The 26408-nt window shown below is 58.0% G+C and overlaps 1 protein-coding gene across 24 annotated transcripts in view; it reads left to right on the top strand.

Moving 5' to 3' along the window:
- The first annotated feature begins 7774 nt into the window (after positions 1 to 7774).
- Positions 7775 to 26408, top strand: part of PTPRF (protein tyrosine phosphatase receptor type F) — an 86776-nt gene continuing 68142 nt past the window's right edge. For all 24 annotated transcript variants that reach the window (XM_072724264.1, XM_072724254.1, XM_072724262.1 and 21 more), the window contains exons 1-3: positions 7775 to 7973; positions 15987 to 16063; positions 22853 to 22990. In XM_072724264.1, the coding sequence (XP_072580365.1) occupies positions 22900 to 22990 (91 nt within the window). In that variant the 5' untranslated portion in view covers positions 7775 to 7973; positions 15987 to 16063; positions 22853 to 22899. The remainder of the gene's footprint in view (positions 7974 to 15986; positions 16064 to 22852; positions 22991 to 26408) is intronic.

Genomic DNA, 26408 nt, shown 5'->3' with positions numbered 1-26408 from the left:
CATATGGGGAACACCTGGAGGTGTTCCTGATCTTCACCCATGCAGCTCCAGGCCCCAAGCCAGAAGCTCTCACCACACCTCTGAATCCCACTGCCCATAATGCCTGAAATGCCCATAGACTCCACCCACCTTCTGCACACAGCTGTGGTCCCAGAGAGGTATGGATGCATCATTCTTGGTGGAAGAAACAGAGCTGTGTAAGAATGTCTAACAAACAACCCTGACCTAGACCAAGGGTCCGAGACGGCTGCCCCAAGCCAGTGATGCTTGAGCCAAAAGTGAAGATGAGCTAAAGGTAAAAACAGGTGGGGTGTGGGGAAATCACCTAGAAAAAATGTTCAGGTGGTTGGGAGTGGGGTGTTCATGTGTGTTTGAGGAAGTGAATGGAAGCCAGCACAGCAAGGAGGGGAGCCAAGCAAGGGGGAGAGTGATGCTGGATGAGGCTGGGCAGAAGGCAAGGGGAGGGTAAGGAGTGGGCTTTTTAATCCCAGGAGCAATAGGAGGCTATCAGAAAGTCATAAAAGGAGAGTGACGTGAGAGGACTGAAGAAGGGCTGAGCAGGTGCAGTGAGATCGTTTAGGAGCCACCGTAGGAATCCAGATAAGACACAATGGTAGCTGGGATCAGTGAGATACCGGTAGAGATGAAGAGAAGAGAGTAGGTTAGAGAGATGCTTTGGAGGTAAAACTGACAGGATTTGGTGATGGCTCCTAGGGCTCCAGCTTGCCTGTTAGGTGGACAATGGTGCCATTCACTGAGACAGAGAACGCTGGGGAGGTGAGAGAGCAAGTTAGGTCTTGGACGTGCTGCGGTTGGGTGCCTTTGAGACGTCAAGTTGGAGATGTTGACTAGGCAGTTAGCTAGGCACCTGCTGGCTGCTTAGATGGGAGGCTCCCCCGGGCTGGAGACACACAGGTGTGAATCATCAGCAGATGCACGATAATCAAAGCTATGGGCATGGGTGAGATCACCGGGGAGAGTCCACAGCAAGGGGGTGGGGAGGCCTGGGAATCAGCCTTGAGGAAGATGAACATTTGGTGGAGGAGGGGGACCCTGCAAAGAAGCCTGAAGAGGAGACCAAGGAGTTAAGAGAAACGAGGAGAGTACAATGTCCAGGGAGTCAAAGAAGCCAGTGGTTTTTTTGTTTTTTTTTGTTTTTGTTTTTGTCTTTTTTAGAAGCCAGTGTTTTAAGAATGTAGTAATCAAGAGATCTAATAAGATGGATACTGAAAGAGGGAAAAAAAGGCCATCCAGTTTGAGACATGGAGATCATATCTCAAGCATCATGTTCTGGGGGAGCTGTGGGAAGTGAAAGCCACATGTGACTGAATGTTGGAGCGACTAGGAACCCATAATGGCCAGCAGTGAGGAAGTGAGCCAGGTGGAGGTTGCAGGGGGCAGGTTGATAGGAAGGCTCCAGTTGGGAGGGTGCTCAGAGGAAGAGGAGATGACACTGAGTGAGTGGCCTAGGCAATCAAAGACAGGCAGGAGCACTGGCCTGAGACAGGAGGGGCGGTTTCTCCAACGCAGTAGGGGAGAGGGCAGATGTAGGGAGACGTGGGCTGTGCCAGGGGGAGACTGGGGGAGCTCCAGTCTGGTGGCTTTAATCCTCTCTGTAAAGGAGCAGCAAGGTCACCTCTGCCATCGAGGAGGAAATGGGCTGGTGGGAGACTTCAAGAGGACAGGGAAGGCTGAAAACAGCCATCACAGGGAGCAGGTGGAGAAACGTGTCAAGGGCCCATATGCCGTCAGGGGCTATGATTTATGGGAACATCAAGCTGACCTGTCGAGTCACTTGGCTGCTTGAGCACAGCACAAGAAGGCAGATAGAGGAGTGCCTGCCTGGCTCAGTTGATAGAACATGTGACTCTTGATCTTGGGGTTATGAGTTCGAGTAGAGATTACTTAAAAAAAAAAAGGCAGATAGGAGGGCTCCTTCGAGCTGCGCGTGTGCCTGACACATGTGATATAAAGGCAGAGAGGCAGAGTTTGAGGTATTGGCAAGTGTCATTGAAGTGTGGGGCCCTGGCTTCTAAGTTGGCCAAGAAGAGAAGTGACACAAGGAGAGAGCTGGTGTGTGAGGAAAACACTAAGAGGTCAACAGGGTGGGGGTCTGATGAGACCAAACAGCCATCTCAAAGTCCCATGAGCAAGGTGGGAGCAGTTGGAGGTGCGTTCAGGGATGGGGACAAGCCCAGTAAGAATGGGTGGCCTGGAGAGCCTGCCTGGCTCAGTCGGTGGAGCATGAGACTCTTCATCTAAGGGTTGTGAGTTTGAGTCCCACGTTGGGTATTTATTTGAAAATAAAATCCTAAGAAAGGAAGAAAGAAAGAAAGAAAGAAAGAAAGAAAGAAAGAAAGAAAGAAAGAAAGAAAGAAAGAAAGGAGGAAGGAAGGAAGAAAGAAAGAAAGAAAGAAAGAAAGAAAGAAAGAAAGAAAGAAAGAAAGAAATGGGTGGCCTAAGTGGCCTGTGGAAGATGGGCATTGTGATGACGTCAAGGAGCTGGCCTATCTGCACTTGTACCCAAGTGACCCAGGCCGATGGCAGGAAGCAGCAAAAGCCACTGGGAAGTCCCCTCAGCTGCAAACAGAGGCAGGGCCACTGGGTTTGGCAAAACGGAGGTGAATAGTCATTATGTCAAGAGCCATTGCCGTGGAGTGTTGGTCGGAGAGCGAGGTGGTAGGGGGTTGAGTGTGAGCACGGGATGGAAGAGTGGAAGCTTCATGTACAGACAGGCTCTTGGGTTTGCTGTGAAGGAGAGCAGAGAAACGCTCAATCTCTCCCACTCTGAGGGGGGTGTGGGGGCAAGGCAAGGGATTTTTCTTAGGATGGGAATGACCTAACATGACTGCAAGCAGGTGGGAATGACACAGTAAAAAAAAGGGGGGGGGGTGATGGAGTGGGGGGAGCAACCAAGTCACAGAGAAGCGGAAGCATCCTGCACACGGGGGGGGGGGGGGGGGGGGGGGGCGGGGGGGATCAGCGCCTGCTGTGTGGGGCGCATCCTCCTGGGAACCAGGATGGAGACTGACATGAGGAGATGGTGTGGGTCGGTGGATTTGGTAGTGGGGGGATGATGGAGTCCTCCTTTGGGGCTTCTGTTTCCTCAGAGAAGCTTCAGGCCAAGTCCCCAGCAGAGCGCTCTGTTGAGAAATTGACCCCTGGCTCATTTTCCCCCCTTAGAGTGACTCATCAGGAAGGAATGAAGGGCATCAACCCGGCTTTTGTGTTTGAGGCCTGGGCCTTTCTTCTCCCGCCCCACACCTGAGAAGGTAAACACACTGCTTTGCAGTCTCAACTCCTTCCGAGGGGGCTAAAAAGGAGAACACCCCCGTATCTCGTATCTCGGGGAGCTGACTGGCCAACACGGAAGACGGAAGACGGGGCCAGGGGTCAGGCATGCCCCCTCTCATGCTGACAACCTCCAGAAAAATAGCTGTGTATCACCAAAAATGCCAAGAACTCAAGGCTGCAACTTGGTGCATCTAGGGGAGAGGCCCCCTTCAAGAGCCTGGATGGAAAGAGTTTGGGGGGGTCCCCTTACTAAAGCCCAGGCTGAACAAGTGAGGCCCCGCAGATGAGGCCAAAAGGAGGAAGCCCCAGGGCAGCGACGGCTGTGTCCCTCACAACAGCCGAGGCCTGGAACAGACCTCAGCCTTCCCCTGCAAAGCTGCGGAGCCCAGATTGTTTTGGGGGGGCTGTGCAGGCCCGGAGGTCTTGGTAATTGGAGGGGGGTGAAGGAGGGTTGTGGGATATGGAATCCTCGCTGGTCTGCTGGGCAGGGACTCAAAGCTGAAGTTAATTTGATTTAGACCCACGAAGAGATTATTTACGACCTGAGTTTGAGGCGAGTGTCCGGTGGGCCCAGGGCCTGGACAAAGGGCGAACGGTGAGTGGGAGCTGACATCTGGCTCTCCCCTCACCCGGCACCCTGGGGCTGGAACACAGCAGACACAGAATGACCACGTGGTACCACTCGGCCTTCACAGATGAGCACAAGGACGTCCCTCCCCTCCAGGCCCAGGGGCAGGGAGGCAGGTCAGTCCCACATGGACCCCGTGCTCACAGAGCCTTGGCTCTTCTCCTTCCACAGCTGTCACGCACTCGCAGGCCCAGCCACCTGAGGCTCTGGTCTGAGTGGCCCTGGGGCCTGGGACTCTGGCTTCTCTGCCTTGGCCTTGTGTCCAGTTTCATGTGAGGCCCGGGCAGGCTGCACATAGGCACCCTCGTGCTGCCTCGGTCAACACTTGACCATGTGTGGTACCGGAAGCTGGGCGTGCAAGGGACTGGGGCCTGATGGGCTGAGTTTCCAAGACCACTGCGTCCTCGGGGTTGGCGGGGGGGGGTGGGGGCTGAACAAGACCCTGGTTAGCACAGCAGTGAGTGGGGGCTGCTGGCTCCAACCGCAGAAGTGTAGGGGCCTTGCCTACCCAACCTCCAAGCATTGTGGTCACAGACCAGGCTGTGCTGCGCAGAGGGAGCTGGCCTGCCAGGGCTTTAGCCCTAGTGAGGTGCAGGCTAGCAGGCATGGGGGACAGCAGACATCACCAGCCCCTCCTCGGCATTGGCTGCGCCTGTGGAGGCCCCAGGAGTGGAAGAGCTCTGAGGCTCGGTCAGGGAGCTTTGCCCTCCCTTGTCATTTACGTCTGATGGGTCCCTGAGCACAGAAGAGGAACATTTACCTTTTCACTCCCTTACAAATACATAAGGAGCACCTCTGGGGTACGGGGCCCCGTGTTGGCTACCGGGCTATGGCAGTGGACAACACAGTCTCATCCCTCCTGCCCTTGGGGAACCCACAGTCTGCGGGGTGGTGATACCTAGTGCTTAGCACTTCAGCAGGCCAGCCCTTGACCCAGCCAAGGATTAAGAATGGCTTCCTGGGCATCCCTGGGTGGCTCAGCAGTTGAGCATCTGCCTTTGGCTCAGGGCGCGATCCCGGGGTCCTGGGATCGAGTCCCACATCAGGCTCCCTGGATAGAGCCTGCTTCTGCCTCTGTGTCTCTGCCTCTGTGTGTGTGTGTGTCTCTCGTGAATAAATAAATAAAACCTTAAAAAGAAAGAAAGAAAGAAAGAAAGAAAGAAAGAAAGAAAGAAAGAAAGAAAGAAAGAAAGAAAAGAAAAGAAAAGAAAGGCTTCCCATTGGAAGCAATGGCTGTAAACAGGTTCCCAGGTACCATTTCAGGAAAAGCAAATCTTAAGGGGTGTTATTTAATGACTACATGCAAGAGATTTTAGGACCAAATTGGTTTTATATGGATCAAAACCCCCAAAATCAGAAACTCTGTCTCTCCCCCTCACCTCCTCCCTCTCCTCATTTTTCTGTACCCCTAACTCCTAGCTTTTTTTTTTTAGTTTTTTTTTTAAGATTTATTTATTTATTCATGATAGACATAGAGAGAGAGAGAGAGAGGCAGAGACACAGGCAGAGGGAGAAGCAGGCTGCCTGCGAGGAGCCTGATGTGGGACTCGATCCCAGGACCCCAGGATCAGGACCTGAGCCAAAGGCAGAGGTTCAACCACTGAGCTACCCAGCTGCCCCTACCTCCTACCCTTTATGTCTCTCAAGGAGCTCGTGGTCTCCAGTCTCTCTCTTTCAAGGTTTACAGGACTGGTGACTGATTGAATGGGGTGCAGGGGTTTTTGTGGTGTCCGTGTTTGTGGCCCTGTGGCAGAAAGAATGAGGATGCCATGACCCGGGGGGAGGACTCCTGATGACCAGCAGATGTGCGGCGGGAGAAAGTGGGAATTCGGTTTACCCAAGGAACCTCCAGGGAGTGGTATGGAGAAGGTTCCTGGTTAGTTGGAACGGAGCTCAGAAGGGAGCCCAGACTGGAGACGGGGCGGAGGTCATGGGCACAAAGTGGGCTGGATGGTCCCGGGGCAAGGAGCAGAGGGGGGAACGGGAGGCCTAGGATAGACCCTGGGAGGAGCAGGGGATGGCAAAAGAGCTTGAGAAGGGGTAGCCAGTGAGGACGGTACAGGCCACTGAAGCCAAGGGGAAGTCGGCCAAGAACAGGCTTAATTGGCTAAAAAGTATATGTTTTTAAAATCAGAAAACAGAAACGAGAAACTAAACCGGCTCCAAGCTCAAAAAACCAGGCAACATGTCTAAAGATACATAAAACTTACAACACCTCCCCCACAGTACACCAAAATGACCAATGGGTAAAAAACCACCGACTGGGAATACTCATTTTTGAGCTATTTGTCATGGGACCTAATTGTTGCCCACATTTGCGGTCCATCCCGTCCTCGCACACCAGGGGGCGCACACGCACTGCTTCTGAATCCGCGTCCTGCGCCAAAGCAGGCAGTGAATTAGGTGACAACCAGACCTTGACCCTCAGCCCAGATCCCTAGAGCCCCCCTCCCCCCCCTGCCGGCCCAGGAACGCTGTGATCCCTGCGTCCAGGTGCCTCAACAATCTTCTATTTCTCACCTGACTTCCAGACTCACGAGGGTATCAGGGAGACCCTAGATCAGAGACCCCACAGGGGTCAACTGCCCGAGGGTATAGGGGCGGGTTCTCATCTGTCCCAGGAAGGAGAGGGCTGTGTGGCTGATTCTTAAACAGCGGTGACATGGACTGGGAGGGTGGGTCTGGAGCAGATGGGGAGGGGAGTGCTTTCGTGTCCCCGTGTGTGGCGCTTGCTTTGGAGCTCACCGAGTCTCCCCTCTGAGTGAGGACTTGGAATGAATCTTCAGGTAAGTATAGGTTTAGCCCAGAAATTTATAAGGTCAGCATTTGAGTTTGGTATGAGAAGTCAGAAACTCAGTACCGTGGGATTTTGTTTTTGTTTTTTATTTATTTATTTAATTTTTAAAATCAGGTTTGGGAGACATTTATCGTCTTGAGCTCGGGAACCAGTGAAAGACTTGATCCAGGCTCACAGTTGGAATTGGTATAAGTATTAGGGTGTTGGCTAGCCTCTCGTTCGTGTTGACATCAGGTCAGATAAGAGGAGGGCGAGCCCCGGGATGAAAATTTATGTGGTGTTTCCGCAAAGCTAGTCCCATTAGCCTTGCGTTCTAAGATTATTATCAGAGTTGGGGCAAGTTAGGGTCTTATATTGCCCCCAAGGATTTGTGGAGTTTCAGGTCAGTATCTGATGACCCAATCCAATTCTGGAATTGGGAATCCCAAGTCAGAAAGTACTGGTGTTGGCCTGGGACTCGGAGTGCAGTATTGGAGTTTTATGTAAGTCTTGGGGTTCAGAAGAGAGTACTGGGGTTCATAGCAAGGTAGCCGGCTGTTGGGCTTTAGGGTTCACAGAGGGATCTGGGGCTGGGCATTAGTGCTGGGGTCCATTTGCCGACCAGAGCTGGTGCTGGTGTCACTACTAAGCTCGGGCAGGTAGAGATGACAAAGGGGTTTGGAGTCAGAGCTGGTACTTGGGGTCGATATGGGGGTGCCAGGTGAAAGGACTACTTGTGCCAAGGTGGGGGCAGACTTGGGGGTTCGGAGGCAATATTGTTTGGGAGTGGGCCTGGGCTCCCGGTCAGGCGCAGAGGTGTGGGAGGAGGAAGCGGGGCCCAGGGGAGGCCCCGGCGCACGGTCGGGGCGGGAGCCCCCGCTGGCACGCGGGCCGCGGCGGGGAGCGCGGGTCGGCCGCGCTGGGGCCGGGCTGTGGCCTCGGCGGCCTGGCGGCTCGCGGCTCCGCGGGCCCGAGCGCACGAGGGGAGGGGCGGCGGCGGGCGCGCGCACGGCGGGGGCAGGGGCGCGGGCGCGGGCGCGGGCGCGGGCGCGAGCGGGGCGCGCGGCTGGAGCTGGCGCGGGAGCGGCGGGAGCGGCGGCGGCGGCGGCGGCGGCAGAGGCAGAGGCAGAGGCAGAGGCGGCGGCTCCGGCTCGGGCTCGGGCTCGGGCTCGGGCTCCGGTGGCGGTGGCGGGAGAGCGACCCGGCGGCGGCGGCGGGAGCAGCGGCCCCGGCGGCTGGGGGGGGACATGCGGACCGACGGCCCCTGGATGGGCGGTGAGTGACCCCGGGCCCCCACCCCCGGCCCCTCCGCACCCCGGCTCCCGCCGCCCCCTTCCCCGCGTCCTCCGAGCGCGGTCGGCGGCGCCGCTTAGGCCGGGCCGCGCCCCCACCTGCCGCGCCCGCAGCCCCGGCGGCCCCCCCCGCCTGGCGGCTCCTCCCCGCGCCGCCCCCGCGGCAGACGCGCCCCCCGCCCCCGGCCCCCGCCCCCCGGCCCCCCGGCCCCCCGGCCCCCGCCGCACCTGAGCCGCAGCCCGCGCCCCCCGGTGCAAAGTTTCCCTTCGCGTCCGTGCTCCCGTGCGCGGGCCCGCCTCGCCTCCCCCCGCGGGGTGGCCGCGCTCCGGGGGCGGCCCTCCACGGCCCTCCGCGGCCCTCCCCGGCCCCCCGCCGCCCCCCGCCCCAGCCCCGGGCGGGGCCAGGCCGCGCCCCCGCCGCCGCCCCCGCCCCCGCCGCACGGCGCCCCCTCCCCGCCGGCGGGGGAGCCGCAGCCGACGCGCCCCGGTCTCGCTCGCCGCCCCGGCGCACGTGCGGGCCCGGGGTGCGCCGGCCGCGAGTTCGGGGGCCCCGGCGGGGGGGGACGGAGGGGAGGGGCCCCGGCGGGCTTGCGAGACCCGAGGGCCCCGGGGCGGCCTGTCCCGTGAGGACGTGTCCGCTCGGACCCGCTCCGGAAAGTTCACTCAGTCGCCGCCCCGCGCCCGTCCCGTCCCGGTGCCCCGGCCTCGTCGCCCTGCCCCCGTGTCAGGCTCAGCTTTTTTGTTTTCCTCCGCGTCTCAGTCTCAGGGCCCTCCAGTGTCTCTGTGTCTCTGTCTCCCTGTGTCACTGCTTCCTGGTCTCGCCCCCTGCAGCCCCGGGGTTTCTCCCGCTGTCTGTGGCTCCCTCCCCGGGTCTCTGTGCTCCCCCTCCCCGGGTCTCTGTGCTCCCCCTCCCCGGGTCTCTGTGCTCCCCCTCCCCGGGTCTCCGTGCTCCCCCTCCCCGGGTCTCTGTGCTCCCCCTCCCCGGGTCTCTGTGCTCCCCCTCCCCGGGTCTCTGTGCTCCCCCTCCCCGGGTCTCTGAGCTCTTCCTCCCCGGGTCTCTGTGCTCCCCCTCCCCGGGTCTCCGTGCTCCCCCTCCCCGGGTCTCTGTGCTCCCCCTCCCCGGGTCTCTGTGCTCCCCCTCCCCGGGTCTCTGAGCTCTTCCTCCCCGGGTCTCTGTGTTCCCCCTCCCCGGGTCTCCGTGTTCCCCCTCCCCGGGTCTCTCTGTTCCCCCTCCCCGGGTCTCTATGTTCCCTCTCCCGGGGTCTCTCTGTTCCCCCTCCCCGGGTCTCCGTGTTCCCCCTCCCCGGGTCTCTATGTTCCCCCTCCCCGGGTCTCTCTGTTCCCCCTCCCAGGTCTCTGTGTTCCCCCTCCGGGGGTCTCTATGTTCGCTCTCTCTGCTCCCCCTCCCCCATCTCTGAATCTGTCTCCCCGGGTCTCTCTCACGTGTGTCCTATTGGTTTTTCGGTGTCTCTGTCTCCCACTGACCAGAATCTCTGCCAGCCCTCCTCAGGCCCCCTCCTCATTTCTCTGGAATGCCGCCTCTCTGGTTCTTCCACCCCAGGGTGGGGGAGGGGCTAGCCTTTCTCCCCATTTCAACACCCCCCACCCCCACCTGGCTCGGTGCAGGGCCCCCACCTTGAAACAGGTTGGGGGTGGGAGCACCATACCTGAGCTGTGAGCTGGAAGGGAGGGGATTCTCTGGATTCCCTTGAGGGCCACCCGGCAGAGCCTGGGAGACTGGACTGCTTAGTGTCCATGAAGGTTCTAGTTTGGTTCCTGAAGAGACAAGGGCAGGGATCCAGAGTGACCTGGTGCGGAATCTGGCCAGAAAATCCAGGGAAGTGCATTGGGGTGGAAGGCCTAGAGAAAGATCCAGGGGAATCCTTCTGGGGGATCCTTGGGGTGAGGGATCCCCTGCGAAGGGAAGGGGCTCTGCCAAGGGATCCTTTGGGAGGCATCAGAGACCTGATGGGATCCAGAGGAGGGTCCTGAGAGGAAATCTCAGAAAATTCTATGCTTGGCGCCTTATTAACTCTTGCTTCAGGGAGCAAGAAAATCCCTGTTTTTCACTGATTTGTATGAATGAGCCTAGGGCTTTGAGAAGGAGCAGGTGTAACTTCCCAAGCACAGCCCCCAACATCCGCAGCCCGGGGCATAGGCCACACACTCGCATACACGCACACACCCCTCCATTCCCACACTCAGCTCACCCCACACACACTGCACACCCACTTGCCTTCTTGCCCTCACACTTGCAGACTGGGGCCTGCACAGCAGCCAGAGCTCAGGAATCTGCTTGCACGCCCATGCACCACGCTGTGTGCTTGCTTGTGCCCTCACAGCACCCCTTTGCACATCTTGGGGAGGGGTGTGTGTGCACTCACAGTCTAGCGTGCTCTCCGGCACCCACCTTCTTGCACATCTTGGCTGGCTCAGTTTTCCCCTTATTATTGGAAATGTGTCTGTAGTTTTGTTTTCTTTTCCAATTGCTCTTTCTCTTCCCTCTTTCTTTCCTTTAACAAGGAAATTGTTTGAATATTATTCTCCCCCACCCCCACCCCCGTGCGCCCTGCGACTTCTGACCTCCTCTCTGTTCAGCCTTGTTCATCCCATCAGCATAGGGGTGGTGTCCAGGGCGTTGAGTTGGGGGCCAGTGAAGCAGTTGGTGAGGGGTGGCTGAAAAGCTTTTCTTGGGAATTGGGTTGATATGCAGCAAAATGCTGGCCCTGGCAATTTGCGGTCTCTCCACTCTGCCCTCAGGAGTTCAGGGCCCTCCGTCAGGGGGAAGTGGGACCCAGGCCTGTTTGATATCGACTGTGACATGTGTCACAGCTTCTCCACTCTCCAGCCTGTCCCTTCCTGCACCTCACTTTTACCCCCTGTGAAATGGGACCACCAGTCCAACCCCGATCGGGCCCCAAGGCTGCTGTGAGAATCTCAGGGAGCCGTGTGGCAGTTCATCATCAACAGTGGCAGGCCCTTCTCGTGTGACTTGACACTGTTGTGTGCTTGGGCCAAGCTTGCAGCCAGGGCCCTGCCCTTGAGAAGCTCTTGGTCCCTGGGGGAACAGACTGCATCATGGGAACGCGGAGCAATTCACTAACCTCTTATTGATTCCCGACTGTGTGCCAGACACTGGGCTAGGCACTTTCAGCCAGGCTGCCCTGCTTCCTCGGGGACTAGCAGCTGCGTGGAAGAGGCAGCCCTCCCCTCAGGAACCACTGAGGTTGAGCTCAGCATCAGCTCATCTAAAGCAGCCGCGGTCCAGAGCTGAAGTCACAAGGCCGGGGAAGCTGCCTCTGCATGAGGCAAGGGAGAGTTCAAGGGTCACAGTGAGATGAGTTCCGGAAGGGACTGAGAGGGGGCTCTCTGAAGTGGGTTTTGAGGAATGAACAGGAGTTTTCCGGTTGAACAAAGGGCTCTCCAGGCAGGAAAAAAAAAAAAAAAAGACTGTGAGTGAAGACTCTGAGGTTGAGGTGTTGTAAGGTAGCGCAGATCACAGAGGATCCTTAACGCTCTGTAAGTAGCTGTGATTTTACTCTGAGAATATAGAAGGGAGACACCAAAGATTTAAAGCTTGGGCAGGGGTGGAATGAGCTATGATCAGATTTACATTTCTGGAAGAGGATCTGTGGCTCTGGGAAGCGGATGGACCCAGGATGCCCAGTGAGGGGAGTGTGGATGAATCAGGCAAGAGGTGGCGGTGTCTTGGATAGGGCAGTAGTACGGAGCCACTTAGAAGGCACATTTAATTTATCAGGACAGGGTGATTTATGGGAGGCGGGGGTGGAAGAGAGGAAGAGGAAGGGGTCCAGGCTCCTGGGGGTGACCCTGTGGGGCCTCAACTGAAGGCCTCACTGAGCTGGGAACAGGGAGGAGAGATAGATTTAGGGGGCAGATAAGGAGCTCGAGCTTCTGGTTGGACTTGTCGTTGAGGTGCTTGGGACACTTGAGTTCCAGGAGGGGCTGGAGTGAGGATCTGGAGTTTGGGAGAGAAATCCAGGCTAGAGGAAGGGCGGAAAGAGGTCGAGAGAGTGTGGGGCCGTGCTCTGCAGTGGTTAGTGCAGGCTCTGGTTCCTCGCTGCTGAGGTGCCATTCCTCTTGCAGCAGTGTGACCTTGAGCAAGTTGCTTAAGGTCTCTGACTCCGTTTGCTCCTTTGTGGGATGGACAAGAATAAGACAATCCATGCCTCGTGGGGTTGTGATGGGGATTAAGGTGGAACATGTAGAATGTGCTTAGAACAGGGCCTGACCTCTAGTCAGTACGATATCTCAATAGCATTAGAGATAGCGTCGTAATCCTCATCAACGGGGCTGGTGCACACCCACCCCCATCAGAATCCTGGGGGGGGCAACGAGGTGCCTTTGAAACTTAAGGTTAGGGCACCCGCCCGTCTAAGCTAATTGCAATTCCGAACTGAGGTGAGCAGGTTGGGGGAGCTCAGCAAGGAGCCTGCGTGGCCCCCAGCTGCCCACCCTCGTCTTCATCTTTGGGCCTGGGAGTGTTGCTCAGGTGTATTTGACCTTCCCGGGGGCTGGTGTGAGACTATAGGCCTCAGCGTGCTCAGGACCCCCTTGCCCCACCCCACCGGGGTCCTGGGCGTCTAATGAGGCCCTGCACTGGTCTGAGGTCCAGATGCACTGGTCTCTGTGTGTCCCTAACTTCCAGATCTGAGAACAGTGGCTTTTGCTCCTCAGTGGTGGTTCAGCTGCTGCCTTTGGGGATTGTACCCGGTATAGCCAGAGGACCCGCGTGGGAGGCTTGCCGGGTCTCTCCCTGCTCCTCTAGATTTCGGGCTCACTCCTGGTCCCGCTGCCGGGCGGGGTTCCAGGTGCGGGCATTTGACCGAGAGCCCTGCTGGGGGCCAGCCCCGGGCTGGTGCCAGGGCCTCTTACCTGATCCCGGTTATTGCTGCCCAACCTCACTTCTGAGGCCTTCCTGGGTGCCAGCCAGCGATTCCAAACTTGGGTTCAGAACCAGTCGGTCCTTTCTGAGTAGTTTTCTAGTTGGCTTTCTGGGTGCGTCTGGTGCCCTGGGTTTGTCCCAGGATGAGTCTAGAGTGTTTCTGGGAGCTGCTGCTGGTGAATGTAAGGGGTGACTGCCTGTCTAGGTTGTTTGGGGGCCAGTTTGGTTCTGGGCTGCTGTGGTCCTGGGTACTGTCCTGGCCGTTCCAGAATGCTGCCCTGGTGCTGTTCTGTGTACTTCAACGTCTTTCCAAGTGCCAAGTTTTGTCTGTGCCCGTCTTGTCCGTTCTCTGACCCACCGCCAGGCCATTTTGGACAAATACCTCTTTCCAGGTGTGACTCCTGGTCATTTTAGAGCACTGCTCCTGGCGTGGCCTTGGGAGTGGCGTTAGTGCCAGCTGCCTTAGGGAACCCCTCCCATTCCTGCCTCAGACTCTGTCCCCTGCCCCAGGGTCCCTGAGCAACGGGAGAGCCAACAGCCTCACAGGTGGCACCAGGAGGCCCCAGCGGGCGTCCCCGACAAACCGGCCTTTGAGGCTGGGACATGGAAGCTGGTTTGTCTGGCCGGACCCGCCCAGCAGTCCGTGTGCAGGGAGCAGCGGCCACAGGGAACGTTGTGGAATCTCCTGGACCTGGGCGGGGAGGCACGCGGCCGTCCTGAGGGCCAGGGCTTGGGTCGGGCAGGGGCAGAGGCCTGTGGGACTAGAGAGAGGGTGAGCTGCAGGTCCGCCCGGGATGGCGGTGGGTTGGCGAGGCTCGCCTTGGGCCCCTGGGGGCCTTCCGTCAGTGAGGACGCCCCGTGTTGGCAAAGGCCGTGGGTCTCGAGGGGGCACGATCCCAGGTGCGGGAGGCTGGCTGTGGGTTGGCGCTCCTGACCCCCGACCCGGGGGTCCGTTTGGGGAGGAGCCCCCCGCGACGTGTGGCCTTCGCTGAGAGGGCCCCAGGGCCCGCATCGCTGAGCTGGGGTGTGGTGGTGACAAGACTGTGGGCCTGTCCGCACCCCCCCCCCGGGACGGCGCCCACGCTGGTGGGGGGCTCTGTGATGATTCTGGAGGGAAGAGCAGGGCTGAGTGGCTGTGTGTGTGCCGGCGGAGGAGGCATCCAGGGGCACACCTTCATTTTAAAAATTATAGAGAAGCAGAAAGTCAAAAATAAATATTGCTGCTGAAGCTTCTTTGAAGGCTGCACGTATGCCGGTGTGGTTCTTCCGAGCTGGGGTGTTTTCTCTGAACTCATTCATGTGTTCATCCACCCATTCGGCACATCCTGATGGAGCACCTACTATGCACCTGCTCTCCACTGGGTGCTGGGGACACGCACCTGAGCTGGGCACACACCAGGCGCATGGTCATGACTCAGGGACCACTCAGCAGTTGTACGGAAAAATAATTAGCAGGGCTCCTGGGTGGCTCAGTCGGTGAAACATCTGCCTTTGGTTCAGGTCCTGGGATCAAGCCCCACGTCAGGCTCCCTGCACAGCAGGGAGCTTGCTTCTCCCTCTCCCTCTGCCACTGCCCCTGTTGTGCACTCTCTGCGTTTCTCTCTGTCAAATAAACAAAATCTTTTTTAAAAATTAAAAAAAAAAAAACAAAAAACAGGCAGCCTGGATGGCTCAGCGGTTTAGCACCTGCCTTCAGCCCAGGGTGTGATCCTGGGGTCCCAGGATCGAGTCCCATGTCGGGCTCCCTGTGTGGAGCCTGCTTCTCCTGCCTGTGTCTCTTCCTCTCTCTCTCTCTCTCTCTCTCTCATGAATAAGATTTATTTATTCATAAATAAATAAATCTTTTTTAATATTTTATTTATTTATTCATAGACACAGAAAGAGGCAGAGACATAGGCAGAGAGAGAAGCAGCTCCACGCGGGGAGCCCGATGTGGGACTCGATCCCGGGTCCCCAGGATCACACCCCAGGCTGCAGGCGGCGCCAAACCGCTGTGCCACCGGGGCTACCCAATAAATAAATCTTTAAAAAAAATTTTTTTAAAGGGGACGCCTGGGTGGCTCAGCGGTTGAGCATCTGCTTTTGACTCAGGTCGTGATCCTGGTCCATTGGGCTCCCCGCATAGAGCCTGCTTCTCCCTCTGCCTGTGTCTCTGTGTGTCTCATGAACTAACTAACTAAATCTATCTATCTATCTATCTATCTATCTTAAAAATAAAATAATCCATGTAGTCTGGGATGTCATGGAAAGCCTCCCTGAGAAAGTGCCATTGGCTCTGAGATCAAAGGGTACGTGGCACAAGAGCATGGGCAGCATATTTCAGGCACTGACAAGGCTGGAGACTGCACAAAATGTGGCACATTTGAGGAGCAGAAGAGGAAGTTCTTGTGGTTGACTGGCAGGCCAGAGCTTGGGCAGGTGGGGCTGCAGAGGTGGGCGGGGCCTCAGCTCTGCTGGAGGGGTGGTGGCTGGAGGGATGTGCTGGAGGGGTGGTGGCTGAAGGGGTGACTGGAGGGATGGTGGCTGGAGGAGTGACTGGAGGGGTGACTATAGGGATGGTAGCTGGAGGGGTGACGGGGAGGGATGGTGACTGGAGGTGTGGTGGCTAGAGGGGTGGCTGGAGGGGTGACTGGAGGGGTGGTGGAGGAGCGCAGACACCAGTTTGCCGACTGAAGTGGGGGGCTCAGTCCATGCATGTTGCTCACGGCTGGTACCTGGATGAAAGCCCCGCACATAGATGCTCAGGAGTCCTGAGAAGAGTGAGTGAGCGAGCGAGTAAAGAGATGGGCATATTTACTGAATAGTTTTTCCCCCCTTAAAGAGCAAGGTGTTTTTGGTTTTTTTTTAAGATTTTATTTATTCATGAGAGAGGCAGAGACACAGGCAGAGGGAGAAGCAGGCTCCATGCAGGGAGCCTGACATGGGACTCAATCCTGGGTCTCCAGGATCATGCCATGGGCCAAAGGTAGGTTCTTAACGCTGAGCCACCCAGGGATCCCCAAAGAGCAGGTTTTGAATGTCTTTCTGTGTCGGGTATACTTTGCTGTGATGAAATTCTTGGTGTTTTCTCATCCTTTACTCTCTCTCCAGGAAGGAGCGGAGACCCCCATGCCCTGCCCTCAGAGCTGGTTGTCCAAGAGTGACTGACGTGAGCCAGCAGAGACCTGGTGAGTGTGCCCCAGGAGGTGGCAGGGGTCAGGGGCACAGAGGGATCCCATGAGCCAGGCTGAGCACTCGGATTGGGATGCAGGCTGGTGGTGAGCCACGGAAGGGTAACCACTGGACACATGACATGGTCCAGTGTGTATATGGCTGAGTGACGGCGAAGGAGCAGGGAGGTGGGGATGGAGGTGGAGAGAAGAGATGTGAATGCTGTTTTGGGGTGCAGAGGAGACAGGACAGGGTGAAGGGCTGAATGTAGGACATGAGGGAGGAGGGGAGGTGTCAAGGATGGTGCTGGGTGTCTGGCCAGAATGCTTGATGGAGGTGGGTGGGGAGCGAGATACAGATCGTCAGCTGCTGTAGGTGTGAAATAGGCTTCTGGGACTTCACACTGGGATCTGTCTGCTTCTCCATTCTCCACGTTTCTGAGGAAAAGTCTGTTCCCATCAACTGTACGTTGTGGTAGGAAGAGCAGGGGACTCCTGAGATCCAGGTACCTCCTACTGTGTCTCTTTCACGTCCCCTTCTCCTCCTGTCTTTCTACCAGAAGCACAGAGCAGGTGGGGTGGGGCTGGAAAGGGTGAAGTTGGAGATAGAGCTGATGAGCCTTGGACATCTGGCTAAAGACTCTAGACTTGGGATCCCTGGGTGACGCAGCAGTTTGGTGCCTGCCTTTGGCCCAGGGCGCGATCCTGGAGACCCGGGATCGAATCCCACATCGGGCTCCCGGTGCATGGAGCTTGCTTCTCCCTCTGCCTATGTCTCTGCCTCTCTCTCTCTCTCTCTCTGTGACTATCATAAATAAATTAAAAAAAAAAAAGACTCTAGACTTTTTCCTGAGGGTTATATGGAGTCACTGAAGGTTCTTAGGCAGAGAAGCATCATCTGTGGATCCATCTTTCCATCTGCCCATCCGCTCAGTCCTGAAACTGTGTCTACTATGGAATCAGGCAGTCAGATTCGTTTGAGGGCCGTGATCACCTTTGCATTTCTGTAAGGCCGTGGGGGCATTGGTTTGTGTGCAGGGTGGACGGGGAGAAGCCTGAGGCAGGAGGCCCCCGGAAGAGGTATACAGACTCGAGGCCTCACCAACATCGGTGGTTGGCGCAGAGGCACACAGATTCGGACTTACTGACCTCTTGGGTGTGTGGGGTACAGAAAAGGGACAATTTGGCTGGCTTGGGAGCCCAGGTCAGCTGTAGCGCTCGTCACTAAGATGGGGACCTGGACGAGGGACGGGACAGGGAAGGGTAAGTTCTGGTTGGGTCATCTTCCGTAGGTCCTGGAAGGCCCAACCCATGGCTCTCTGATTCCTCTCCCTGCCCTGTGGTTCAGGGCCCAGTCGGGCCCACTGAATACTCCTGTCCGGTCAACTGATGAGGAGTGTCATGATGGGCCCAGCCTAGGCAGGCAAGGGGATGAGCGTGCATTGGGTGTCTGCTAGGGGCCAGGTCCTGTGTGTGGCGAGGTGGACATTGGGGTAGCATAGAGGGTGTGGCAGGAAGGCTGTGTCACCGGTGGGAAGGGTCAGCTGGGGAGGGTGGATGTGGGGCTACCATGTGTCCCTTCACCTGTCCATCCTCAGATGTTGGGTCCCATCACCTGGGAGCCCATTCTCAGCAAAAAACATACCTGAAAATGGAGCTGTATCTTCTAGGGAGGCCGCTTGCTGAGGCATGTGTGAAGGGCCGTGGGACATGTGTGTAAGGCCTGGCTCCTGGAGGCGAGGCTGACTTTGACGGGGAGGGGAAGATGCCCTGAGGTCCTGAGGCCCACGTACAGCTGATACAAGAGCCAGGCTGGGGTGCCTTCTGGTAGAGAGTCCAAGGTGCTCCTGGGGGACTGGGCTCTGGGGTCGGCCCTAGCCTGCATCAGCAAAGCATCTTGCTGTCTACGTCAGGGTTTCTCAACCTCAGTACTGTTGACTTTTTGGACCAGACAATCCTTTGTTGTGGGGGGCTGGCCTATTCCTGTAAGATATCCAGCAACATCCCTTGTTTCTTCCCACTGGATGCCAGCAGCACCTGCCGCCCCACCCCGCCTCCTCCACTCTTGACAATGAAAAGTGTCTGCAGACATTGCCTAACTCCCATGGGGTTGGGGGGCAGATGCAGGATCACCCTGGATTGAGAACCACTGGCCAACACCACCTCTTACTGCCTTCACTAAACTGGGGGGATTTACAGGGATGGGTCACCTGAGCTGAGTTCTGAGGGGTGAGTAGGTGGCTGAGGGCAGAGAAGGGCATTCCCCCCAGTAGAGAGAACAGCAAGTACAGAGGCCTGGAGGTGCTGCTGAGCGCTAACCCCAGGGAGGCTCCGCCACCTGAGGAAGGAACCCAGAACGCTGGGGGCTCAGGGTCCATAGCTGTAAGCAGGTGCCTCCGCTGGTCCCCTTGGTCTTTGCCAGCTTCACCCCTGCTGGCCCTTGTGCCACCTGGAGAGACTCTGGGATGCTCTTCCTCAGATCCCCTCCATTCCCAGGGGGGCCCAAGGAGCTGAGGGCTGTGAGAGGGTAGGGGGCCCAGCTGTAGGAGGGTGGGTGGGCCGCTGCAGGCTGTGCCCACAAACTCTGGCCACCCGGCTGTAAGAGGGAAGCTGCCTGCTGCCGGCTGCCTCCTTCCTCGGGGCCGGGGTCGAGGCTGAGACTGATTTATTCCTGTCATAATCCGGCGGTCGGTTTGGTGAGAGTTGGAAACATGTTGGTTTTCCTTCCCAAGTGTAACAAGGCCTGTTTCCGCCCCCGCGGCCGCTGCTGCAGTGCCACGCGGTGAACTGTCCAGGACATGACAAAAGGGCTCGGTTAGCTGCCCGTGGGTGAGAGCGTGAACGGCTCCGGCGCTCCCCCCCCCCCCCCCCCCCCCCCCCGCTGCTCCCAGGCCCCTGTCGCCCAGGCGCTGGTCACTCCTCTAGGCCGGCCCCTCGGAGGGGGGGCCCGGGTACCCTCCTCTCATTGATGTCCATTTTGGGGCCCCAGCCTCCAGGGAGCCGGGGTCCTGGTCTGGGGGTGGGGGAGCTGTAGGAACAGGTGGTATTTGGAGACTAATTAATATTTGTGAATAATAACACGTGCCCAAGGGAAACAAATCAATCTGTGTTTGCATATTCATGAAGAGGACTCAGAATGATCCCAGCTGTTCTCCAGCCAGGGATCCCCCCCATCTCTGGCATAGCACGGTGTCTTGGGGTGGGAGGGACCCACGGCTGGCCGGGGTGCTTAGGTCGGGCTGCACGGAGGTGACGTGGCCTCCCTGCTACCTGCACTTCCATGACGTTCTTATTTGCATCTTGTGGCTTCGTGTGCTTCCTTCCTTTTTCCTCAAAGCAGTGATTCCCAGACTCTTCGATTTCGCAAACCAGTACACTTTGCAAAAGTACTTGGGGTTCAGACACAGGAATGGCAATTTTTTATTTTGCCAAGTAAGGACATTATAGAAAATACTGCTCTCTGCTGTCACCGTATTGCATACAAGAAAGGACATTTTAACACCAAAACACAATTTGAGAAGAAAGGACAGTTCTTCCCAAGAAAGGGCATTTGGCGGCTTTACACTGACGTAGCAAAGAAAAAGGATATATCAAAACCATTCTGAGTGTAGGAAAACCGTGCCCACTTATGTCCCTGAAACGTCGCCCAGTATGGACGCACAGCATTGTTTTCCTGCCCAAGTACGTCAGGGAGGTAGAACCAGTGGTCCAGTGCATTTCAGAGACAAGCCTTCGTTAACGCCCGGAGCTCAGGCCTTGCTCTCATCTCAGCTGTCAGGACCCCAGGCTCACCCAGCCATGCTGGGGCAAGTGGACACTCGGCCCTTAACACGGTCACGCTGGATTCAGAAGGTTCTCGGCCACCCCAGTAAGGTCAGCATCAGTCCCCCGCTCCCTGCTCCTCTCCCACCTTCTCCCCACAGGTGACCCCAGGCACTCTGGGGTGGGGACACGGTGAGGCCCAGGGACCCAGGACTCGGAGGAGGGGGTCCCGGAGCTGGGGCAGCTCGCTCTCACCAGAAGCTGGTGACGGAGAAGCCCTGGCTTGGACAGCATTGTGGTTGCCGGAGCAGTTCCCTGAGAACGTGTCCATGTCTGTGTGTCCCCTGTGTCTCCGCCTCTGGGTAGCCTCATCCCTGAGTCCATGGGCCTCTGGGAGAAGCTCTTTGCAGAGAGAGGGAACGTCTTTGTTTTCACCTTCTCCACCTTGCCGTGTCTGCACAGCTTGCTGGTATCCCAGAGTCAGATACATAGGGGGCCCTCGGAGTCCCCGAGTAAGTGTCACTCATCTTCTCACCCTGGGGGCCCAAATTCTCTGACACCCACGGCCCAGAATCTCATCCTAGACTGTACCATGTGACATCTGTTCTGGAGTTAGGCCCCATCCATGGTGGCTGTCCTGGGGACTCACACCCCTTTGATATCGGTACCAGGGACGGACACCCCATGACGTCTGTGTCCGGGGGGGTACACCTCTACAATGACATAATGGGAAGTTAGGCCCCTATAATGTCTGTTGGGCAACTGGACCCTCAATCCCCACTCACGCCATGTCTGGCCCGGACAGCTATGCCCCGCCACGATGTCTCCACCTGGGAGTTACGGTTCTGTGATTCCTGTACGTAGGCCGACGCGGGGCTATGCCTCCGTGATCATCATCCGGGGGAGTCACGTCTCATGCTATTGTGCCGTGCACTTGTACCTCTGTGACATCTCTTCTTTGTAGCTTTATCCCCTTTATTTCATGCCAGGGAGACCTGCCATGATGTGTGTTGCAGAAGGTTACACCCCTGCGGTGTCTACACTGGGGACGGGGTGCACACCCATAATGCTTGTACCTGGGAGCGAAAGCTCTGCAAATATGGTGTTGTGGTACCCCACGATGCCTGGCCTCAGCCCCTGTGCCCCTGCCTGTCAGTGCAGCACGCCCCTGCGCCGTAAACCCGTGGTCTCTGTACTGGGGGGTGACAGGATGGTTGTGTCAGGGAGCCATGCCCCTGCTGGCCAGGCAGTTCACCGCCTGATGTCTGCTAAGAGGATTCTGTTGTTGATTCCCTGGCTCCACCCCAGCGATGGCATGCTCAGACAGGGCCTTCGTGATACGGGGGCCTCCATCGCAGGCTGGCGATACTAGGCATCACGGTGGGGACGCCCTCTGTCCTGGTCACAGCCACCTGAACTTTGTGACTGCTGAGTGGAACCGCAGGCTTGGTGTGAATGGGCCCCGATGCCCTCCACGCCCCTTCAGCTCTCTTGCTTTTGTTTCTCAGCTCCCATCTAGGAGATCTCAGGCCAGATCTCAGGCCAGAGGGCATCTCCCTTTGTGTGTAGCCCCTGCCCCACTTCACGGCCCTGCCTGTTTTGCCTTAGCGCCTTTGCTTACCTAGCACCCTCCGATTTTAGGACCTTAGTTCAAGTTCCAGAAAGGAGCAGAGCCATCTCTGAGCCCCGTCACTTCCTTGCACATTCTCTTACTGTCGTGGATCAGCGGGTACCTGGGTCTTATCAGGGCTCTCCCACCAGAGCCCGTGGGTACCACCGCCTGGGCCCGGGGCGTGTTCATCATCACCCCCTCCCCGCTGCATCCCCTGTTGTGCTCTCAGAGCATCATTGAGGAGCTTCTCATGTACCAGCCACCTGCTCAGAGTAAGGCGTGAGTGGAGCTAGTGGGCACCATTGTGGATCCCCTGACGCCCCCTGGGTGAGGGGCCATAGGAGAGAGCCCCTTGGAAGCTCACCATCGGGACTATAGAGCGAGAGCAGTGCATCTGCGGTGCGTGTTGTGGCCGTGCCAAAGGCTTCTCGCAGGTGCCAGGCAGACTGGGGAGGACGCACCTGGCGGAGGAGCCCTGTGAGCAATCTCAGCACAGCCTTTCCTACGTACAGGTGCCCGCCTCAGTCTGGAAGGCTGTTCTGAGAAAGCTGCTCCCTGAAGCTTGATCTGCCATGGGCCACCAGGGCAAGGGCAGAGGAGGTGTGGGTGGAATCTGCGGGTCTGGCACCCCCATTCCTGGCCACTAGGGACTCCCTGTGGTTTCCTTTTGGAGTGGGAAGGTGCCATGGGAATTGGGTAGGACGAGGGTGGCCGGGCAGGGCAGCTACGACTTGTCAAGAGCACGTCCTGGCGAGCCCGGACGGGTTGTGGCTTTGGCTCCAAGCCTCGGATACCTGGATTCTGTCTGCTGCTAACAAGTCTGTGCTCTGGGGCCTGTACTCAGCATGCGGGGTCTGGCCCACTGCCTCCGGCCTCCCCGCTGGGGAGATGAGAGACCATGGGATGCCCCGGGGACACCAGAGTCCTAGGCCTGCATGGGTCTGCTACCTTCTCAGGCTCCCTGTCTCTGGCTTGTTTAGTCTGTGTGTCTGTGTCCAGCCCTGTTTCCTATTCCTGTCCCCTTATGGAGGCAAGTTGGGAACCCACAGTCTGAGACAGAACAGCCCTGTACAGATCCTCTGGTCCCAGTGACCCCCTGCCCTCCTGCTCAGGTTTACAGTATGACCTGAAGGCCTCTTATGCTGTCTCTCGCCCAACAGTATCTGTCAGGTTATCCTTGGCATTGGTGAGGAGCCTGGGTCGTCAAAGGGCTCTGGGTCTGGGTGGCCATGACCCAGTCTGAAGTCGAGGAGGTGGTGGGTGGGGGTGCGATAGGGACACTGTTCAACACTGTCTGTTGAACTAGGCTCTGGATGGTCGGTAAGGATGAGCGGGCTCTGGGGGGTGAGCAGGGGCCAGGAGGCGGCATAGGGAGGGTGATAGGGACACTGTTGGACACCAACTGACTGGCTCTGCCCTTCTCTCCATCACAGGTTGGCTGTGGCTGTGGTGGTGGCTGGCCGTGGTGCTAGAGCCCCGGATGGCCCCTGAGCCAGCCCCAGGGAAGACGATGGTGCCCCTTGTGCCTGCGCTCGTGATGCTTGGCTTGGTGGCAGGTGCCCATGGTGACAGTAAGTCTGGCCCCTCAGGGTGCAGGACCTCCCGGGTCCAAAGGTAGCGGTCCTTGTCGTAGGATTCTAGGCTGGGGGACGCGACCAGCTACCATGAAGGGCGGGATAGTCCAATACCTACCCAGACCCACTGCCCTAGAGAGACACCCCTGCTTCAGTTAGAGAACCCACCCTCCAAGAAGTGGTCCAGCCCCATGCTTCCTAGGAGCATCCTGGGGAATGCCTGCATGGCCCTTAAGGCGCTGCAGGGTGGAGTGTGTCTAACTGCAACCTGTTGTATGGAACTGGGGTGAGACCTGACCAGGATTCATGTGGTCATCGGGTGACATGCTCAGGCGTGTAGCGTGTCTGCCACTGCAGATCTGTGCCGAGGACCCAGAGTGAGCCATGTCAGGGTTGAGTGGGAATAGGGGGTGGCATACAGGGAACGTGTATGGGTGTGTGAATGGGGTGCCAGATGTGTCCACAGGTCCAGGGAGTGAGAGGAAGCCAGAGCCACCACAGCCCTTTCCCTGGGCCAGACCCTTGGGATTCAGATGTGGGGATACTGAGCCCCTCCTTCCCCTTCTCCACCACCTTTAAGGCAAAAGGTCATCCCCCTTCCCCCAGCCCTTCAGCCTGGGGAGGGGGGGGGGGGCTCTCTGTGTGTGTGGATGTGTGTGTGTGTATGCGTGTGTGGATGTGTGTATTGGGGGAAGTGGGATTGTCCCCTGCCCAAATCCAACTCTGAACTTTCGTCCCTTTCCTGCCGCCCTTCCCCCTGCCTGGCACTACGAGACTGGCCGCAGCCCGCCCCGTCACCATGGTTACCACTGCTTGGTTACTGGTGGGAGGCGGAGCACAGGGCAGATTTAGCCAATCTGCATGCTGACTGGGAGGGGTGAGGTCGGAGCCAAGGTCCCTGGGGGCAGGGGCTGTTCCCACCCTGTCCGGAGCCCAGAGGTGGCCAAGGGCCAACCTGGAGGTCAGCCTGGGTGACAGTGGGCCATAGGGCTTCCCTCACCCCCCACTCCAAGTATCTGGACACTCATCTGTCTCCTTGCCCCACCCAGGCCCTTTCTCCTAATGGCTCATTAATTATTCAGGACCAGATCCTGGAGAGGGGTGGGACTCAGGCACCCCGCCCTTTGTCCTCTGAAGCTGGGCCCTGGTGGGGCTAGTAGGGCCCAGGAAGGGGAGGGCGTTCCTCCTGGGGGGGGGGGGGGGGCGCGGTGCAGTGAGGGGTGGTGGTGGGAGCTTTGAGGTGCAGGCCAACGGAGGCCTGGGCAAGCAGGAGCAGGGCCAGGGTGGGGGTGGGGGGTTGATCCCCAGGCCTGGCCGGGGCTGCTGGAGAGAGCTTGAGCCTGCAGGGGCAGGCTGGGGTAGAAGTCACTGGGTGTGACTCTGACGTTGGCAGGGAAGCAAAGGCTTGTCAACAGTCAGGTGTGGTCAGTAGCCCTTGGACGCTGAAGTACTGTCCTTGCTCCCCGACCTCACCCTGGACACTCTTATGGCCTTTGGACAGGAGCTTGAGGGCAGAGGGAGGAGCGCCCAGCTGGGTTTTCAGACAGCGCATCCTGGGAGACTGCCTCCCCCTCCTGCGCAGACTGAGACATGCCCTAACTCGTACCCTCATCCCCCCAGACCTGCTCTCCTTCCTGCCTTCTCTCTCCTGGCGAATTGGCATTACCACCCACCCCGCCACCCAAGTCAGAACCTGGGGCCTCCTCCCTGTCTCATACCCCACATCTAATCCATCACCAACTTCTGTTGCTTCTCCCTTTTAAATATCTTTGGAATGCATCCACCTTCCCCTCCGCTGCCTCCCCCCAAGCCACCCTCAGCTCTCTCTTGGGCTTTCACACACAACTGCCTTCTGATGGCTTCCTGCCTCCATGCCCTCGCGATCCAGTCCTCCTTCCAGCGTGAGAGCCTGACTGTGTCACCCCTCAGTTTGAGATCCCTCACTCTCTTCCCCTGTTGCCTTCAGGATCAAGCCTAGGGGTCTCAGTGCTTCTCAAGGCCCTGCATTTTCCAGGCTCTGCCAACCTCCTCCTTTACTCTGCCCCCCCTCCCCCACCCCGTACTCCTTCCATGCTGACTTCTCTGCCCCTCGTGTGCTCCCCAGGCCCCTGTTCCTTCGGATCCCTCTGCTTGGAACACTCTTCTCATCCCCTCACCTGGCCAGTTCCCATACACTTCCTCCAGGAGTCTGGGTCATGTGCTACTTGGGGGGCAGAGTGGAACGATTTTTGGAGCAGAGTCCCAGAACCTCCATGCTGGTCCCTCAAGACCCAGAACCCAGAGACCAGGGTCTGGAAGGTAGTAACCAGCTGGAGATGCTGAAATAGGGTGAGTGGGGCTCTGCTCCCAGGCAGAGAGCTGTGGGAAAGGGGCCTGGGCTGGGAGCTGTGGGGACCTGGCCCCAGGAGGCAGGGTCTGTCTCGCAGGCCTGCCTTACGCTACACACCCTTTTGGATCTGTACCCCTCCCACTGTGACCAGACTTAGGCTGGGCTTGGGAGACTTCTAGCCAGGGTGAGTGGGCAAATGTGGACGGAGCTGCTGCAAAAGGTAGGGCAGGCGCCCCGGAGAATTGACGACCGGGGCAGTGAAGCGCGGAGCGGACAAATGTGTTTCTATAGGCCTCTTAACGAGACAAATGAATGAGAGCCCTGGCCTCTGAGGGGAGCGGAGGGAAGGGGGGTGGAGAAGCATCTGCCAAGAGTTAGCCCAGAGGCCCCCACATTAATGCCGAGTCAGCTCCAGTGGAGACCCAGGCACCCGGGGCTTGGGCAGCTCCCTGAGCCCAGCCTTTGTGCTTTGAGCAGGCTAGAGGTGGTTCCAAGCAGGAAGAGGTTTCTCCTGCTTTAACATGTGAGTCAGGTGCTACATGGCCACACAGGCCTGCCTTTGAGACCCAGAACCCGCAGCGGGGCTTCTGTTGGGGGTGGCACCAGCGCAGAGGTAGTGACCTAATAAGTCCCTGGTAGAGCCATTGGGAGGCTTCCCGGAAGAAGGGAACCCTGAAGGGTGACTGAGTATTTGCTGATGGGGAGTGTTGCTTGGTGGGGTGAGATTCAGGGTAGGGGGAGGAACAGCCCTGGGCTTCTCCATGGAGCTCATGACAGAGCTCAGTGAAGATCTTTTGTCCCCAGACAGCCTGCAACAGAGGCAGAGATGCGGCACAGGTGATCAGTTTTGAGCTGGGGCCCTGGTTTTGGTTGTTACTTGGACTCATCGGAGGCCAGAGCAGGATGCGCGATAGCTGCGGGGGTGGGGGCAAGGGCCTGTGTAGCGGATGATGTGTGTGTCATGGCATACCCCCGCCCTGCCAGCCTCATGGGTAGGCAGGGCCACCCGGGGGGGGGTAGGACCTGGTGGCCTGCCTAGACTCTGCCCTCTGGGGCACTTCCGGCAGATTGCTTTCCCTCTCTAGG

This window comes from Vulpes vulpes, chromosome 10 (genome assembly GCF_048418805.1).
Source record: "Vulpes vulpes isolate BD-2025 chromosome 10, VulVul3, whole genome shotgun sequence".
NCBI classification, from domain to species: Eukaryota; Metazoa; Chordata; class Mammalia; order Carnivora; family Canidae; genus Vulpes; species Vulpes vulpes.
This window is presented reverse-complemented; position numbering and strand designations above follow the sequence as displayed.